The sequence below is a fragment of the Xenopus laevis genome, chromosome 2L (assembly GCF_017654675.1).
Source record: "Xenopus laevis strain J_2021 chromosome 2L, Xenopus_laevis_v10.1, whole genome shotgun sequence".
Lineage (NCBI taxonomy): Eukaryota > Metazoa > Chordata > Amphibia > Anura > Pipidae > Xenopus > Xenopus laevis.
This window is the reverse complement of record NC_054373.1, coordinates 157,771,236-157,788,583: the sequence shown is the minus strand read 5'-3', so window position 1 is coordinate 157,788,583 and position 17,348 is coordinate 157,771,236. Positions and strand designations below refer to the sequence as shown.

At 38.9% G+C, this 17,348-nt stretch overlaps 1 protein-coding gene across 2 annotated transcripts; it reads left to right on the top strand.

Moving 5' to 3' along the window:
* Positions 1-338: 338 nt before the first annotated feature.
* rcbtb1.L (regulator of chromosome condensation (RCC1) and BTB (POZ) domain containing protein 1 L homeolog) lies at positions 339-16,923 on the top strand. Of its 2 annotated transcripts, NM_001088969.1 has the most exon segments (12): positions 339-565; positions 4,054-4,221; positions 4,874-5,024; positions 5,288-5,454; positions 7,071-7,229; positions 8,671-8,778; positions 9,110-9,249; positions 11,000-11,190; positions 12,958-13,084; positions 13,649-13,800; positions 15,219-15,349; positions 15,791-16,923. In NM_001088969.1, coding segments are annotated over 12 exon segments (1,803 nt in total). In that variant the 5' UTR covers positions 339-397; the 3' UTR covers positions 15,932-16,923.
* Positions 16,924-17,348: the final 425 nt, after the last annotated feature.

Sequence of the window (17,348 nt, the reverse complement as noted above, 5' to 3'; positions counted from 1 at the left end):
AAAAGCTCAAGTTATGTTTTGTGTGGAGTTCCCCTTTAAGCATTTTCAAATACACGTTCCGTCGGGAATCACACAAGACACACTTCACCCTCCCTGTGACTGAAACCGCGCGATAAATCATATTTTATGCTTTCCATTTTATCACACACTTCCCAGAACACTGTTTGCCTCACATCTACTGGGCACAGCTTGTCCGCCCCCTACTTATACGAGCGCGTCGTTAATACGTCATCTTCAGAAGACCAATCAGCTGAACGCTTTCAATAGTTACCGCCTATCTTTAATATTTAAGCCACACCCTTCATTCTCTCATTTTCCAGCGGTGCAAAAACAGAAAAGAAAAAAAAAAAAGAGGCGTTTCCAACCAAGCCTGGCTTCAACCTACTGATCACGTGACATGGCCTTTGCCCGCCCGGCTCATTCGTTCAGACAGAGAGCAGCTGGTAGTTTTCTGCGCAGTCACAGATCTGCTCCCCGGCGCACTAACAGAGAATGCCGCTGTCCCAGCGCGGAAGCGTCCATTGAGTGTGAAGAGGCGTCTGACTGTAATGTGCAGCGTCAGCGGGTAATGGACCATTCACGTTAAAACCGAGGGGCGCTGGAGAGGACGGGTACCGAGTGTGTTCGTATATTACACTGATCAGTGATGCATGTTCGCTCGGACTTTATATCCAGGAAGTGCATGTGGGCAATAATAGGCTTTCTGTGCTTCCCCTTGCGATAAAGAGTGCGTACTGGGGTCAGGCGCATTTGCGCGTTATTATGTCTAATGTTTGCGTTAAACCGGTGTGTTTAGACTAATATTCTGCTATGTAGTGGCAATGAAATGCTAGGGGGGGACAAGGTATTGGTAGTTTCTTATAACATTCAGTGTCTCCTATGTGTGTGGCCTCTCCACATGTTACACTACAACTCCCACAATGCTGTGCGTGCGGTCTGCCTATAATCTCTTCATACCCAGGGTGAACAAAACAAAGCTTCAGACCATTTTGTCTTTAATGTTCACTCCTCTCACCTCAGTGGCCCCTGTCAGTGCCTCCTAAGCATCTCTCCATAAATAGCTTCAGTGGAGCAGGGGGGTTAGCTGTGCTCAAACCCTGTCATTAACCCTTCAAGTGTCCCCTTTTCTGAATGTTTCATATCTTGGAAATCAAAAGTGAAAGTGTCCATCGCCTATTCTGTCTGCAGTGCTCACAGCCGCTCCGCTTGGGCCTCCTATTGTGCTTTTTGGACCAGGTTATGGTATGTATAAGAGGGAGACAGCTCTAAATTCTAAAAGCTGCAACGGAGGCCTTAAAGGAGAACCAAACCCAAAAATTAAAAAAACCCTATCCCCCCCCTACCCTACATAGAACCCCCTCCTCCCCCCAGCCTAAGCGTTGGCCCGGGCAGGTCTGGACTGAGAATCAAAATAGGCCCTGGCATTTCAGTAACCCAGAGTCCCAACAGGTCACATAGAGCCCCAAACAGCCCCCCATCAGCCCACTAAATAGTGAGTGTCTATGACATCTTACAGCAGCTCCTCTGGCATTTGCCAGAACCCACAGATTGCCATTTCGGGGCCTGACCACAGGCAAACGCCCCTAACTTTTTACTTATCCCTCTGTGCAAATTCAGGCATTGGAGTTCACGGGCGCCATCTTCATCCGCTTTCGGTAATCTTCGAAATAAGTCGATTTGGCAATTTTCGTGCATTTTGGCGAATGTGCAGTTTCATTCCAAAAGATTACCGAAGCAGCTGAAGATGGAGCCTGTGAACTCCGCTGAACAGAATCTGAACAGAGGGTTAAGTAAAGACTTGGCGTCATTTGCCGGGGTAACGCTTTTGGGTTTGCTTCTCCTTTAGTGCTTTCAGAGGAAAAGTAAAAGAAACAATGTTTGGTTCTGCTCTCATTGCCTATAGTTAAGCATGTACTGGTCACCTATTTTAAGGAGCTCTAAACCCTAAAAACGAATGTCTAAAAATGGTCTGTTATATAGTGAAATTATGAAAGTTCAGCATCTTATGGAGTTCAGTATTGTGGTGGACTGGTCAGTCTATTCTGTTTACTATCATTTAAAAAGTCTATTTTACTGTTATACTGTGTGTGTCTTCTATATTTCCTTGCTCAGCTATTTGCAAAAACCATATATCGATGCAAGCTAGGATGAAACCAAGAGAAACCTCTTCACAGAAACAGACTCGTGCTAAGAAGGTCACGACGGTTGTGGTTAGGCCCCTCTGCACCTGTTTCCTGAAGATGACTGCTAAATTAAACCGCATAAAAGTACCTTGTAGTTGTACTTTTCCATTTGAAGCTATACAGCAAAGTTGTACTTTTCCATTTGAAGCTATACAGCAAAACCGCAAGCTTACGGGGGTGTCATAACCCCCACTTAGTCTATATAACCTTTGTGTGCCTTAGAATAAAGCAGAGAAGCATTTTGTATACTGAACTGTCTGTGTCAGTGTCATTCCTTCTTATCAGCTAGCTGAACTTATTCACCACAATTTGGAAGGGACAGATACTCTCAGGACATATTTCTGTCCATAACAGTATCTCTATAGTAGTAATGATCCAGGCCTTAGACCAGGGGTCCCCAACCTTTTTCACCTGTGAGCTACATTCAGATGTAAAGAGTTGGGGAGCAACACAAGCACGAAAAATGATCCTGGGGGTGTCAAATAAGGCTTGTGATTGGCTATTGGTAGCCCCTATGTGTACTGACCGCCTACAAGAAACTGTTTGGCAGTACATCTGTTTTTTTTTTTTTTTTTATACAACCAAAACTTGCCTACAAGGCCAGAATTTAAAAATACGCACCTGCTTTGAAGCGATTGGGAGAAACATCCAAGGAGTTGGAGAGCAACATGTTACTCACAAGCTTCTGGTTGGGGATCACTGCACTAGATGTTGTTACAGGAGTTACGCATCTTGGAATTTGTTAGTAGTGTCTGCGACTCTGCACATGCTTGGTTTGCTTTGAGTGGCTGTTGAGAAACTCTCTGCTTAGGGATCAGCTCTAATTATCAAGAAGAAAATGAGGTTGGTTTGTTGGTTTGTCTTTCACAGAAGCTGATGCCACAGGACTTATTGTTAAATTCTGGTGCTAATTGTGCTGGTTTCTAATCTCCCATATACCATTTTGACCCTACTTCTTTTGAGTTTTAGTTCTTTAAATGATAAGTAAACCCCCAAAATATTTTTTTGGCTAATAAAAGAAAACGCAATTCTAAGCCACTTTCCCATATACATTAATTAAAAATTTTCTGTGGTTTTTAAGTTATTTGTATATGTATTGCTATTGAAAGCAGCATCTGCCCCTGCCTATTCTCTACCCAATGTAAGACAAGGCAGCTGCTTAAAGGAGAAATCAACCTGTGGGGGGGAAAAACACCTACCCCCCCAGGAAAAGACCTGTCTTTGCTGGGGAACCAAGACTTTTGCAACATATCATTGTCAAAAGCTGTTACTGCATCTGGGTGAAATACGTGCCTTTTATTACATATGGGGTTTTATATTTTAACTGTGGGTAAGAGCCCAAAAGCATCCCCACAGAAGGCAGCTTCAAGTGCATTTTTTTTTTCTTCAATGGGCTTGCACACTAAAAAAGTACAAAAACAAATCTATAAAGATCATAAGTTATACAGAAATTACAATTGATGCACATCAAACCGATTCAGTAATTATTTGAATAGATATTCCCAAACTGCAATTCAAACCAGCAAGAAATGCAAGGAAGTGCATTCACTTGCCAGAAAATGAGAATAACACTTTGGCGTAAAAACTTTCTCAAGAGGGAAGATGATCTAACCTTTCCAGAAAAAATTACTGCTGGCCACTATTCTAATTGCATGTGCAGGAAAATTCACCCGTCTGTAGCCTTTCTCCTTAAGGTGCACTCATTCCCAGGACATTGCATTTTTGTCCTTGGTCTGTAGCAGTTTCGCTTCTTGAGTATATTCACTCACATTTTGGGATTAGGTACCCCCTTTTAAGCATAGTCGAGAAAGTATTTAGAAATGCTTGTTCTTATAATGTATTAACTTTTGTCTAATTTTGTTCCCTTAAGATATGTAAACCAGTAATAGCCTGCACAAAACGCAGCACAGACATGGTAGATTTCGGAAAATGGCCCTTGTTTGCCCTGCTTTCATCTCAAGACTTGTCCTGCATCCGGCAAGCATGTGTCTTTGGCTGTTCTGCAAATGAGGCCATATATACCACCCAAAATAATGAGGTAGGTGTATGCTGCACACAAAATTATTAAATATGTATGTTTAAAATAACATTGCACATATAAACTAGGAAAGACTAATTCACAGGGGAGGGTCTAAATTAGGCACCTCCCAGTGAACTAATTTACTATGTTTTTTCCCCTCGAGGACATTGATTCTTCTTGGCTGTCAGTTTACTTACCTTTTCCCAAGTGTTCCCAATTTGGTCTTACACAGTAAATTTCGCTAGTTTTACATTATTGAGTATGTGAGTGTAATTTATCACTAGGGACACCTGCAAAGATAAAAAGGTGGCACTGTGTGACTAGAGGAACATTCTATATGAAGTGCAGTTCTTAATAATAATAATCTCTGCAACGTAAATGCTGTCAAGGAGTTGCTAAGAAGACAAAAATGATGTGTCTGGTGGCTTGCATTGCTATTGTGTGTAGCTGTTCTATGTATCACATTCTCTGTTACACTCCATACCAGACAGTGGTAATGAAAATGATGATTTTTAGGGAGTACTTCACATGAGACTGGGCTAAATGTAGATTTGTCTGTTAGATGAAGCGTTCTGTTTTGGTGTTATCCAGTGTCTGTTGGAAATCGAATGTACGTCCCTCAAGACATGACATGGTCATGTATGACAATTTTTTATCTGTTTTCCTCCAGGTATTTGTTTTTGGAATGAACATCAGCAGTTGCCTCGGAACTGGAGACAATCAAAGCACTATAATGCCCAGAAGACTTGATGTACTTTGTGGCAAGAAGATTGTTGATCTAAGTTATGGCAGTGGTCCTCATATTCTGTTGTGTAATGAAGGTATCATAGTGTTATGGCTATTTTGTTGTCATTTCTGTAGAAGTCTACAAATGCCTTCTAAATAATAATCTGGCCCTAAGTGTTCCACTTCAGAGATCCTCCACCAGACCTAAAGCATTATTTCAGATTAATATATATTGAGTTAAAAGGTTGACATGCATATCTGAATCTTTTATAAACACTTATGATTTTGTGCCAGTGTATATTTAAATAGCTGGGAATGTATATTAACATCCTCCATGATGTATCTGTGTTCTATGCAGATGGAGAAGTTTATTCTTGGGGACACAATGGTTATAGCCAACTAGGAAATGGTAATACAATCCAAGGAACGACTCCAGTCCAGGTTTGCATGGAACTGTTGTCAAAAAAAGTCATACAGGTAGCTTGTGGCTCTCACCATTCAATGGCTTTGACATCAGATGGAGAGGTAAGTAGACTGCATACCCATCATATTGCTTAATACAAGTACTTTCCCACTTGAAGAGAAAAAATCCTTCACACATCAATTTGGCTTCTGTAAAGGTGCATAAACACTTATCTGAACTGCCAAATGTTTGTGTTTTTTTTAACTGTACACAAGTCCACATATTTAAAGAGAACCATGATTAAACCTACAAGTCAGACTATCTTGGTTTCCTATCTGGCTCACAGGAAAAGTCATGACTTCTTTCAGTCTGTAGGGAAATTGTTTCCCCTTTAAGTACAAAACAACCATGGTGGATGCAGGAACTTGGAACTGGGTATAAAATTTGGATTGTACAAATTTTAAAGTTCTTCGACTACTTGTAGCCCTGTTAATGTATGCATACTATGGCTAAAGATTTTTTTTTTTTAGGCTTACCCACTTAGGGGATTTTACTTGAGCATGACTAATGTAATTGACTCTTGTATTCTCAAACTCTTCATTAAGGGGCCGATTCACAAAGGGTCAAATATCGAGGGTTAATTAACCCTCGATATTTGACTAGGAATTAAAATCCTTCGACTTCGAATATCGAAATCGAAGGATTTTAGCGCAAATAGTGCGATCGAAGGATTATTCCTTCGATCGAACTATAAAATCCTTCGAATCGAACGATTTAAATCTAACGATCGAAGGAATATCCTTCGATCAAAAAAAGTTAGCCAAGCCTATGGGGACCTTCCCCATAGGCTAACATTGAGTTTGGTAGCTTTTAGATGGCGAACTAGGGGGTCGAAGTTTTTTCTTAAAGAGACAGTACTTCGACTATCGAATGGTCAAACGATTTATAGTTCGATTCGTAGTCGAAGGTCGTAGTAGCCCATTCGATGTTCGAAGTAGCCCAAAAAATACTTCGAAATTCAAAGTTTTTTTACTTCGAATCCTTCACTCGAAGTTAGTGAATCGGCCCCATACAAACAAGACATTCACAGTCCATATTACAGTTCAGCATAGGCCTTACAAAAATATCTTCTGACAGAGCAATATATTGCTGATTTTAAACTGATACAGCTACTGGTGTAACCAACATAACTAGCAACACAAGCACAGGAAATGATAAAAAAAAAGTATATCCGAATTCCCATGTCTTCCTATTTATTAAAGTGGTTTCCTGTGCAGTGTGTACATCTGAAATGTCTAGTTCCTTTCCTTAATATGGTCATAAATTAAACCCATGACCCCTAACAAGGAACCTAGTATTGGTGCGTCCTGTTGCTACGTTTCAGTTCTGACTTAGATTTATTCTTCTGTAGCACTGAGAAAGCTGCTGCAATTGTTGCTTGCTAAGGACTGGTTGCCAGGGAAAAATGTTCCCTAGTGGGTTTTGGTTTAACAGCCCTGCAGATCTGCACTTTACAAGCCTTCTTGCACAAACATACTAAAACAAGTACATGTGTTAACACAAGTGTGTGTGACATTTCACATCTAGCCTCTATGTTGTGGCAGACTTTCTGGAAGTGCTGAGACTATTTTATATTTGACTTACGGGCTTTATGCAAGCTAGTTTTAAGCCTATAACCAGTATTATTAAAGTAATTGGCAAGCTGAACTAGAAATCTAATTCTTTCTCTTCATTTTAGGTTTTTTCTTGGGGCTACAATAACTGTGGACAAGTTGGCTCTGGGACCACTGCGAACCAGTCTGTTCCACGCAAAGTGGCCAGTTCCCTTCAGAGTAAAGTAGTTGTATCAATTTCAGCTGGGCAGACTAGCTCTATGGCTTTAACAGACAATGGACATGTATGTTAATCTGCTTTATTTAATTGTTTTGTGTAGCTAGCAAAGACTGCTAGCAGTCTTTTTTTTGGATCAAACTTGCCATTTTTGTTAATAGGTAGAGAGGTGACCTTACTTGCATTATACTTAATCATATAGGTCTAGTAGAAGAGAGCGGATTCTATCCTGGCCTAAAAAGATCTATCATCTTAAGTCTTTGAGCATGTTGACTTTGTTAGTTATATGTATATCTATTCTGACCCTCTTGGAAGGTTAAAGGTGACAAGAACTAGGTGGTTGATCTAGCCTGTTCATTTAAGTATAAATAGTTTTGTTCTTGGAACCAGAAGGACCTTCTTTATCAGCCAAGTCTATTTCATTGACCGCACTGCTGTTGCACACTGCAATTATGCAGGTAAATATAAATACATGAAAACAAGGCCTTGAACAAAATTCACACTGGTTCCATTTTGTGCTCTGTATGTTTGTAGTAATTCGGAGCATAATACATACAAAATAGATGTAATAGGCCCCCTCTTCTAGACTGTGTTGTAAAGAACGTAAGAAATTGCGCAAGAACATTCTGCATGCGTTGAATATGTATACAAATTATATCCTTCCTGACCCAAAATCGGACCGGTCCCTGGATCAACTTGTACTATGAGCCATCTTCCATAACCCTGTATTCCCTCATTTGCTAAACACCATCCAACCCCTTCTTAAAGCTATCTAATGTATCAGCCTGTACCACTGATTCAGGGAGAGAATTCCTATTTTCACAGCTCTCACTGTAAAAAATAAAATAAAAAACCCTTCCGAATATTTAGCAGGAACCACCTTTCTGGAATGGGTGACCTTGTGTCAGCTGGAAGTGCCTACTGGTAAATAAAGCATTAGAGAGATTTATATGATCCCCTTATATATTTATACATCATTATTAGATCGCCTTATATTATAGCGCCTTTTCTCCAGCATGAACAACCCGAATTTGGCCAGTCTTTCCTCATAGCCAAGATTTTCCCTACCTTGGACCAGCTTAGTTGCCATTCTCTGTACCCTCTCCAATTTAATAATGTCCTGTTTGAGCACTGGAGACCAAAACTGTACTGTATTCTATCTAGATGGGGCATTACAGCACTCTGTACAGTGAAAGAATAACCCCCTCCTCCCGTGACTCTATGCCCCTTTTAATACAGCTCAAGACCTTATTTACCCTTGATGCTGCTGACTGCCATTGCTTGCTACAGCCAAGTTTATCTACAAGGACTCCAAGGTCCTTTTCCATAATGGATTTGCCTAGTGCAGTCCCATTAAGGGTATAAGTGGCTTGGATATTTTTACATCCCAGGTGCATGACTTTACATTTATCAACATTGAATCTCATTTGCCACCCCGATTGCCAGTTTGTCCAGATCCTGCTGCAATACCATCCACTCACACTTAAGTCTTTTTTCTTGATTTTCAGGTATATGGTTGGGGTTATAATGGCACTGGTCAGCTGGGATTGGGAAATACTGGAAATCAGCTTATGCCTTGCCGACTTGTCTTTGCACAGCCAATTTGTATTATACAGGTAAGACTTTGAGTCTGAATGTGTATATAATTTATATAGATTCAATTCATTGTAGTTTTACTATAATTCTATAATAGTGATCATTTTTTTTTTTTTTTATCCAAATGATAAAAATGACATGTAATGTCCTCGTTGAGAGTTTCAGGAACTTTTGTAGAAAGTGATTTCTGCCAAGTGTCTTAGAATCCCATAAATGTAGGTTGCAAATGTCTGTATGTATATGCTTTGTGAACAGCAAGAACAACCATTTATTAGAATTGTATGTTTGTGGCCTTATAAAGTAGCCACACACAATTTGTTTTTCACTTGTAACCACTTGTTTTATTGACAGGTAGTTCTTGGCTATGCCCACACCTTGGCACTAAGTGATCAAGGTGTTCTTTATGCTTGGGGTGCAAACAGTCATGGACAGTTGGGAATTGGCAATAAAAGCAATCAAACGGTGCCTGTGAAAGTTGGTACAAATGAGAGGTAAGAGCACAAAATGTATAGATCTAAGTCTATAAACACGACGGTTTGTAGCAAACAAGCTGGTTATTGCTTCACATGTCTCCCCTCTTATAATCTGATTTTTTTTAAACTTTATTAAAAGCCTTGAAGCTGCATCACTGCTTAATGTCTATAACCAGGAGTTTTTTTTTTTAAAACTATGGGTAGAAGCTGCCATGCAGGGTCATTTTTCATATACTTGAAAATGTATTTTTCTTTTTGCTTTAAAAGGAGAACTTGTAGAAGAATGGGAGTGAGCTTTGCAGCTGCTACATTACCCCCTACCTTACCCACAGCAACCAATCAAATGTTTGCTTTTAGTTTTAATAGCATGTGTTACCTGCATAATGGTTGCTATGTAGCACTAGAACTGTTACAAAACTTTAGATTATTTTACATAATCTGTTACATGTAGGAACACACAACTGCCATTTAAAAGAGAACTTAACCTAGAAATAAGATGTTGTCCAAATTAAATTCTAGCTGTGAATTAAACCCAGTTTAGCTACACTGGTTGCTGGTTCCTAACAAATTGTCCTACATACTTTTTACTAGCAATTCAATTAATTCCATGAGTTGCATTGCTCTTATTCCCCTATATGTAATGAAAGGCACTAAGTTTGCTCAGGAGCAATAACCCATTGCAACCAACAGGATGCTTGTTTTTAAACTGGTGACCAGTAAGTGCTACATAATGATTAGTTGCTATAGGTGATTAGATCAGTAGCAAACTTTGCACCTTTTATAACATTTCTTCTAGAATCTTTTAATAAAGGCTTTGTTCCGAAGTCATGAAATCTGATGTACTGTGCAAAAAATTAAGCACATGTAAAAGCACAAATGAGTTTTGAAAAAGGGCATTCGTGAGATTATTTCAAAGCATTTCATTTCCACTTGAAAACCTAAAGCATTATTTCTACAAGTGTCTAAATGATTTTAGTCATAAAAGCACCTCCAGAAACTGCACACTTTGCCTGTCTTATGTGCTTTTCTTTTTTTGATGTTAATATCCAGACTCCATGGAGTGTCTTCCATCAAAACTATATTTTCTTGCGTTGATGTTCTTTAATTTCGGTTGTGTGGCTGCGGATCATTGTGCTGCAGAACTACAGGACCAGTCAAGTGCCTCACTGAAATTGATTTTATTTTTCAGAATTTTGACCAAATCCCATTTTGCAGAGGTTGAACCCCAAACCCACAGGGAACTACAATGCTTTGCTGTTGCTTTTAGGCATTCGTCCATGTACCTGATTTGTTTGTTCTTCCGCAGAAGAACTTGGACAGCACATCTATAAACACATATCTTGTGTAGTTCTTGTGTAGTTGTTGCTTTAGTGAAACCTTGCTGATGTAGAATAACCACTGTGTCGCGTTGCTATTGTGTAAAAATTCATTGTTCATCTACAACATTCAAGGGAACACTCCAATCTATTACATTTTTTTTTTTTTTTTTTGCAACTTTCGTTTGTGCATTTACTCTCTTCCCACTAACACAAATGCAGAATGCGTAACATTACATAGTGCCCGAGACTTTTGCACAGTACATCATGGGGAGTGGCTCCACTTTAACATGTCTTCAAATTTCAGCCTATAAACAGTGTTGATAAGTTAATATTGAGACAAATGTGTACTTATGCTGTGAAATAATTGTAGAATCTGTAATTCTTCTGAGTGACTTAAGGCTCCAAGTTTGATTTAAGGAAAGATTCACAATAAAACACTTTTTTAACAGGATGGTGGAAGTCACAGCCTGCCACTCTACCAACATATCTGCTGCTAAATCTCAGAGTGGGCAAGTTTACATGTGGGGCTTATGTCGAGGACAGTGTCTTCTCTCTCCACATCTCACGCACTTCACCTGCACCGATGATGTATTTGCATGTTTCTCCAATCCACCTGTAATGTGGCGATTCCTCTCAGTAGGTAATTGTCGTCTTTTGCATGTACAGCTAAGCAGGCTTGCATTGGCAGCCAAACTATGGTTATATGATTAGCAGTTGTACAAACTATAGAATAAATATCTGTGTATCATGTAACAGACTTAAAATTGGCAAATTGCAGGTGTCTGGTGACAAGTATAGCTCACCTTCAACTGTTCGCAGAGTTTAGATCTTCATTTGCATTAAATGCCATCTAAACTTGGAACATTTTTGTGATGTTCACTTAAGGGCATTTCTTATGTATTTTTGTTTTTAGTTTGCCTTGGAAATATTGTCAGGACCCAGTAGACAGATCATTAGATTTTACAGGAGTTGCTCATCTTAAAATTAACTTTTATTATGGTGTAGAGTGATATTCTAAGAAATATTTTGTATTGTTGCGTTTTTTGTTATTCAACTTTTTATTCAGCAGCTCTCCAGTTTGCAATTTCAGCAATCTAGTTGTTAGGGTCCAAATTACCCTAGCAACCATGCATTGATTTCAATAAGTGACTGGAATATGAATAGGAGTGGCCCTGAATAGAAAGGAGCAATAACAATACATTTGTTGCCTTTCAGAACATTTGTTTTTTTTAGAGGGGGTCGGTGACCCCCATTTGAAACCTGGACAGAGTCAGAAGAAGGCAAATTATTTAAAAAATATAATAAAGAAATGAAAACCAAATCATATGAAAATTCAAATCATATGATTTTCGCATTTTTGCCCAAAAAACAGCACAGATGAGGATATCTTAGGGACTTCTCCCATTGAATTCTATACAACCTAGGCACGTTTGAGATGCCAAATTCTAACTTTTTCTATCCTTGGAGTATAATGAATCACAAAAAATAGGGTTTTTTCACTAAAAAAATTGGGTTTTTTCACTAAAAACTCAGATTTTATTGTAAAAAAAAAAAAAAGACCCTCAAACTTTTCAAGTTTTTGGCATTCAGACTTTAAAGGAAAACTATGCACACAAAATGAATGGTTTAGCAACAGTTTATATCAAATTAAGTGGCCTTTTAAAGAATCTTACCAAACTGGAATATATATATTCTATATATATATATATATATATATATATATATATATATATATATATATATATATATATATATATATATATATATATATATATATATATATATATATATATATATATATATATATATATATATATATATATATATATTGCCCTTTTACATCTTTTGCCTTCAACCACCATTTCGTGATGGTCTGTGTGCTGCCTCAGATCACCTGACCAGAAATAACACAGCTCTAACTGTAACAGGAAGAAGTGTGGAAGCAAAAGAAAGAACTCTGCCTGTTAATTGGCTCATATTACCTAACAAGTATGGTTTGTTTGTTATGTTTGTGTGCACCGTGAATCATATGATCCCAGGGGGTGGCCCTTGTTTTTTAAAATGGCAATTTTCTATTTATGATTACCCAATGGCACATACTACTAGAAAAGTATATTATTATGAATATGGTTTTACTTATGAGTGGTTTTATGCAATATATTTTTATAGAAACCTACATTGTTTGAGGGGCATAGTTTTCCTTTGATAAATAACCCCCTAAAATTTAACTTAAAGGTGAACCACCCCTTTTAAAAGCAAGAACATAATGTGTAAAATCTGAAACTGAGCTTCAGCTTGTTTTTGCTGAAAGGGGGTGAGGGGTTATAAGTTGTGAATAGGAGGAGGTAACAGAAATAGAACTGTTGAAGGCTATAAATCAACTTGTGCTTTTTTATTCTTTGCCTAGAACATGACGACTTTCTCACAGTTGCAGAGTCTCTCAAAAAGGAATTTGACAGCAAGGAAACTTCAGATTTGAAATTCAGAGTTGATGGGAAAGATATACATGTGCATAAAGCAGTCTTGAAAATAAGGTAATTTGAGTGTGTCTGTATTCTCCGAGCCAGGTTTCTACCAATCATTTTACACTATGTAATTGGCTTGACTTTTAGCTGAACAAACCTGTTTGTATTTCATGGATGCAGGCTTGGGTATTAGAAATAAACATTTATCCACACAGATCTCTCTCACCTTTGAATCTGAAAAATTGTCACCAAGGCAGCAGAGAATTTTGTATTCAGCACTAGAAATTCTGAGCATAATTCGCTAGGTATTTACCCACTTGTTTTAAGCTATTTTAAAAGGGATACTCAGATTTTCATAATGGATCTGACTCCCTAACTCTATGTTCTCTAAACCTGTTAATCACCTGGCACTGTTTCAGGAGTCAGATCTAGGAATGCAGAAAAACATGCTGCTTTGAAAAGAAATGTTAAAAATTCATTTCTTCATATTTGGAGAGTTGCTTAGAATACACATATTGTTTCATTTTTACACACTAAATATGTTAAAAGCTAATGTTAATTTGTAATATAACTTGCTGTCGGTCATCTAAACAGAGTTGTCACTTAAACTGTTTTCAAATCAAATGTTTTCAGGTGCGAGCATTTTCGGACAATGTTTCAGTCCCACTGGAATGAGAATAGTAAGGACGTGATTGGAATTGACCAGTTTTCATATCCAGTGTACCGTGCCTTTCTAGAATATCTGTATACAGACAACGTGGACTTGGCACCAGAAGATGCTATAGGTAAGCTTGACACTGCTTGGCTCTTAAAGGAGAACTAAACCCCCCTTTATGCAAAAGTCCCCACTGCCCCCCTCCCTGCCTCCCCCTGCACAGTGCTATAGCAGATTATGTGTCCCCTCTAGGAATACTGACCCGCACCTCCAGAAGAGCGGAGCTGACGGGCGCCATCTTTCGGCGCTTCCGGTAATCTTCGGGTGTTCTTCCTTACCTTTGCCAATTTCCATCTCTTTCATCGCATGCACAGTTGTAATGAGCTGGACAAGTGCTCCGACTGTGCATGCGCGGATCGCGTCACGAAGAATACCAAAGCGATGAAGATGGCACCCTTGAGCTCTGCTGCGCTGACTCAGTATGTGCGGGTCAGTATTCCTAGAGGGGACACTTATTCTGCTGTAGCACTGTGCAGGGAGAGGGGCCAGTGGGGACTTTTGCCTAAAGGGGGGTTGGTTTTCCTTTAAGGCCTCATTATAATGGCTTCAAGCGGTGTCTCACTATGAATGCAGGGCTGCCTGTGTTATGTAGAGCTACATCCACAGGACCCTATTTTTCAGAGATCCCATGATCTTGACAGATGTGTACTCTGCAGTGGATTAAAGTCTAACAAAATTGCAAAGTGCAGCACACAGAACATTTCCCATGTATAAGTGCTCCTGGCCCTAAGTAACAGTCACCCAGAGCAGCAGTGATAAATGAGGCCCTTAATTCAATTCTACAATTTAAAAAGAAAAACATTGCTAAAGAGGATTTAAACCAAAAAAAATGAAATTATGTAATCCTACTCCAGATGCTTCCCTGTACATTTCCAATCCACATTTATTCTCTAGGAGCTCGAATTGCATTTTTTAGATCAACAGACATTTAAACTGAAGGATTAAATGACCACAGGAAGTGCGGTGGAGCTAATAACTCTTGTTCGCTGTATTAAACTGCTAATATCTCAAACCAATGAAAAAATGAACACAAACTGCAAAAGTGCTCATGACTGGTACATTTGTCTGTATTTTCCTGCTTAGTGGGCTGCTTCTGGACCATGGGATCGTCCTGTCCCCCACTTCTCTGAGCTAACAGCTTCCTGAGCAATCATTTATGGGGGCCACCAGGACAGATCTGCCACCCCCTTTACTCTTAAGTCTGCCCATGGGTTTCAGATTCATTTGTAGGATATTAATTTTTTTTTTGGTCTGTAAGCATGTATCATATAAATAGCCTGCAATATGGAAAGCTAGTTGGCACTTTTAAACCATAGTTCCATAGATGAATGAAGGGTCTCTCACAAAAATCTTTAAGAGGTGGAGTGGGCCCTCCCCCTTTTTTTTGGAGGAGGGGGGTCCTGTGAAGACATTTACTGCTGTCTATGCTGCATTTGCTTTGTTTCCAGGAGCTGTACTACCTCACTTTGGGGTTTTATTTCCTTCCAGGGCTGTTGGATCTGGCTACATCCTACTGTGAAGACAGACTAAAGAAGCTGTGTCAAGACATTATCAAGAGAGGAATAAGTGTGGATAATGCATTCCTCCTGCTTTCTGCTGCTGTCAGATATGAGGCTGAGGTAAGAAGTAGTACAGGTATTGGACATGTTATCCAGATGCTCAGGACGTGGGGTTTTCCAGATAATTGTTTTTCATACCTACTACTAGAAAATAATAACCCCTGGTTTTGATACCAATAAGGATTAATTATATCTTAGTTTGGCTTAAGTACAAGGTAATGTTTTATTATTACAAAGAAAAGGGAAATCATTTTTAAGAATTTGGATTATTTGAATAAACTGTAGTCTATGGGAGACGGCCTTTCCATAATGTAAACCTTTATGGATAATGGATCCCATTAGGTATTCCTCTGCTTGTTACTTCACTGTAGTGCAGAGAGCACTTCAATACTTAAGTGCCATAATCTACATAATCTAATCTATTGCTCACAACCTTGGTTAATGCGCAATTGCAGTAAATCTGTTGCATACAATAATGGTAAATTATCTTCTCCAACCCAGGATTTGGAGGAATTTTGTTTCCGGTTTTGTGTCAATCATCTGACTGACGTCACCCAGACTGATGCATTCTGGCAAATGGATGGCATGCTGCTGAAAGACTTCATTGTGAAGGCTGGCAGGACTGGAGGATTCAAGAACTGACAAGTCTTTTGTTAAGTGGGAAGTTTACCTTTTAATTGAGACCATTTTTGTATTTATTTACCCCTTTCGTTGAAAATTAACTTGTATTAATGGGCCCACAGTGAGTCACAGGACACTGCCAAAAAGTTTATGTCTTTATATGAAGGTTTTATGTCTTGGGCGTTGCTGCTCTTCATGCAAAGTATAGTGTGTATAGTGCCTTGCTAAGCATGTAGTGTAACTGATAGAGGAGCCCACTGTACTGCTGAACACAACTCATGTAATTGCATTTCAGATGTTCACCATAAGACAATTTCTCCCCCTCCATATTTTAAGCAAATACTGCCCGTATTTCACCTAGAACTTGTGTGAGTTCATCATATCAACACCTATTCACTTCTTACTGCAAAGAGGAGTTAATATTAGACTTTCCCGCATGCCTCTTTATTTGCTCACTTGTGTTCAACACAACAGCAGATCATTTTAATCCTTCCTTTACTGTTCCACTTGTTCTTTTATGTGTGGCTAAAATCTCTGATCTCAGACTTCTTGAAAAATGGCACTAAAGCATAAAACTGCCAAAGGGCAATTTATTTCAATGGATGTCTGACCCCTTGTTTTTTCTTTATTGCAATATCCCATTCATCCAGTGACATAAGCAGAAAATATGTACATACAGATTAAGCCAAAATCTTTATTGTTCTAGAGTCTCTCCACAACGACCTTCCTTTTACTAGACCGAAGGTTTCTGTATTCTACATCTACATTGTGTTCTGAATGTTTTCCTCCATTGCCTCTAGTTCTTGAATGTCTCTTGTAATGTACTCTAGGATTTATTGGTCAGTAGCCACAGTACATGGCTAGCCTCTGTAACTGCTGTCTGTAATACTTCAAAGTGCACTTAATGTTTCATTTCTAGAACTTTATTTGAATGAATTTTGTTTTTTTTGTATTTAATGGCACATGTAAAAATGTGTTTTTAATAACTAAAAATAAATATTGACTATTTTTTATTGCGTTTCTACAAGAAATCCTTGAAATGGCCTGAGTTACTGCAAATCCTGGTCTAACTCCATGGGATACATCTAGTACAGGTATAGGATCGATTAGCTGGAATGTTTGGGACTTAGGGGTTTTCTGGAAAAGGGGTCCTCATTTGGATCACCACACCTAGATAAGCCTGCAAAGTAGTTACCTGAATTGAAATCGTACTATCGATGCAGTTACTTATACAGGACTACAGAACTAGAGCAATCTGTGAAGAGCCTTATTGCTTAAATTTTCCAATTCCCACTGCTGGGTGAGGTTGGTGCGAGTGGAAAGTATAGTTATATCTGCTATTTATTGGCACTACACCAGGTGCCTGCCAAGTTATACCATACCCAAAGGAGTGTGTTGCAGATGTTCAGTGGGACCCCGATATTTCCACACCTTGGGT

Bases quoted from the DNA above. Each gene is read 5' to 3' on its own strand.
- rcbtb1.L (XM_041580908.1), top strand. The intron at 7,230-8,670 runs GTATGTTAATCT...CTTGATTTTCAG, and splicing joins CTTTAACAGACAATGGACAT to GTATATGGTTGGGGTTATAA. The intron at 9,250-10,999 runs GTAAGAGCACAA...CTTTTTTAACAG, and splicing joins AAAGTTGGTACAAATGAGAG to GATGGTGGAAGTCACAGCCT.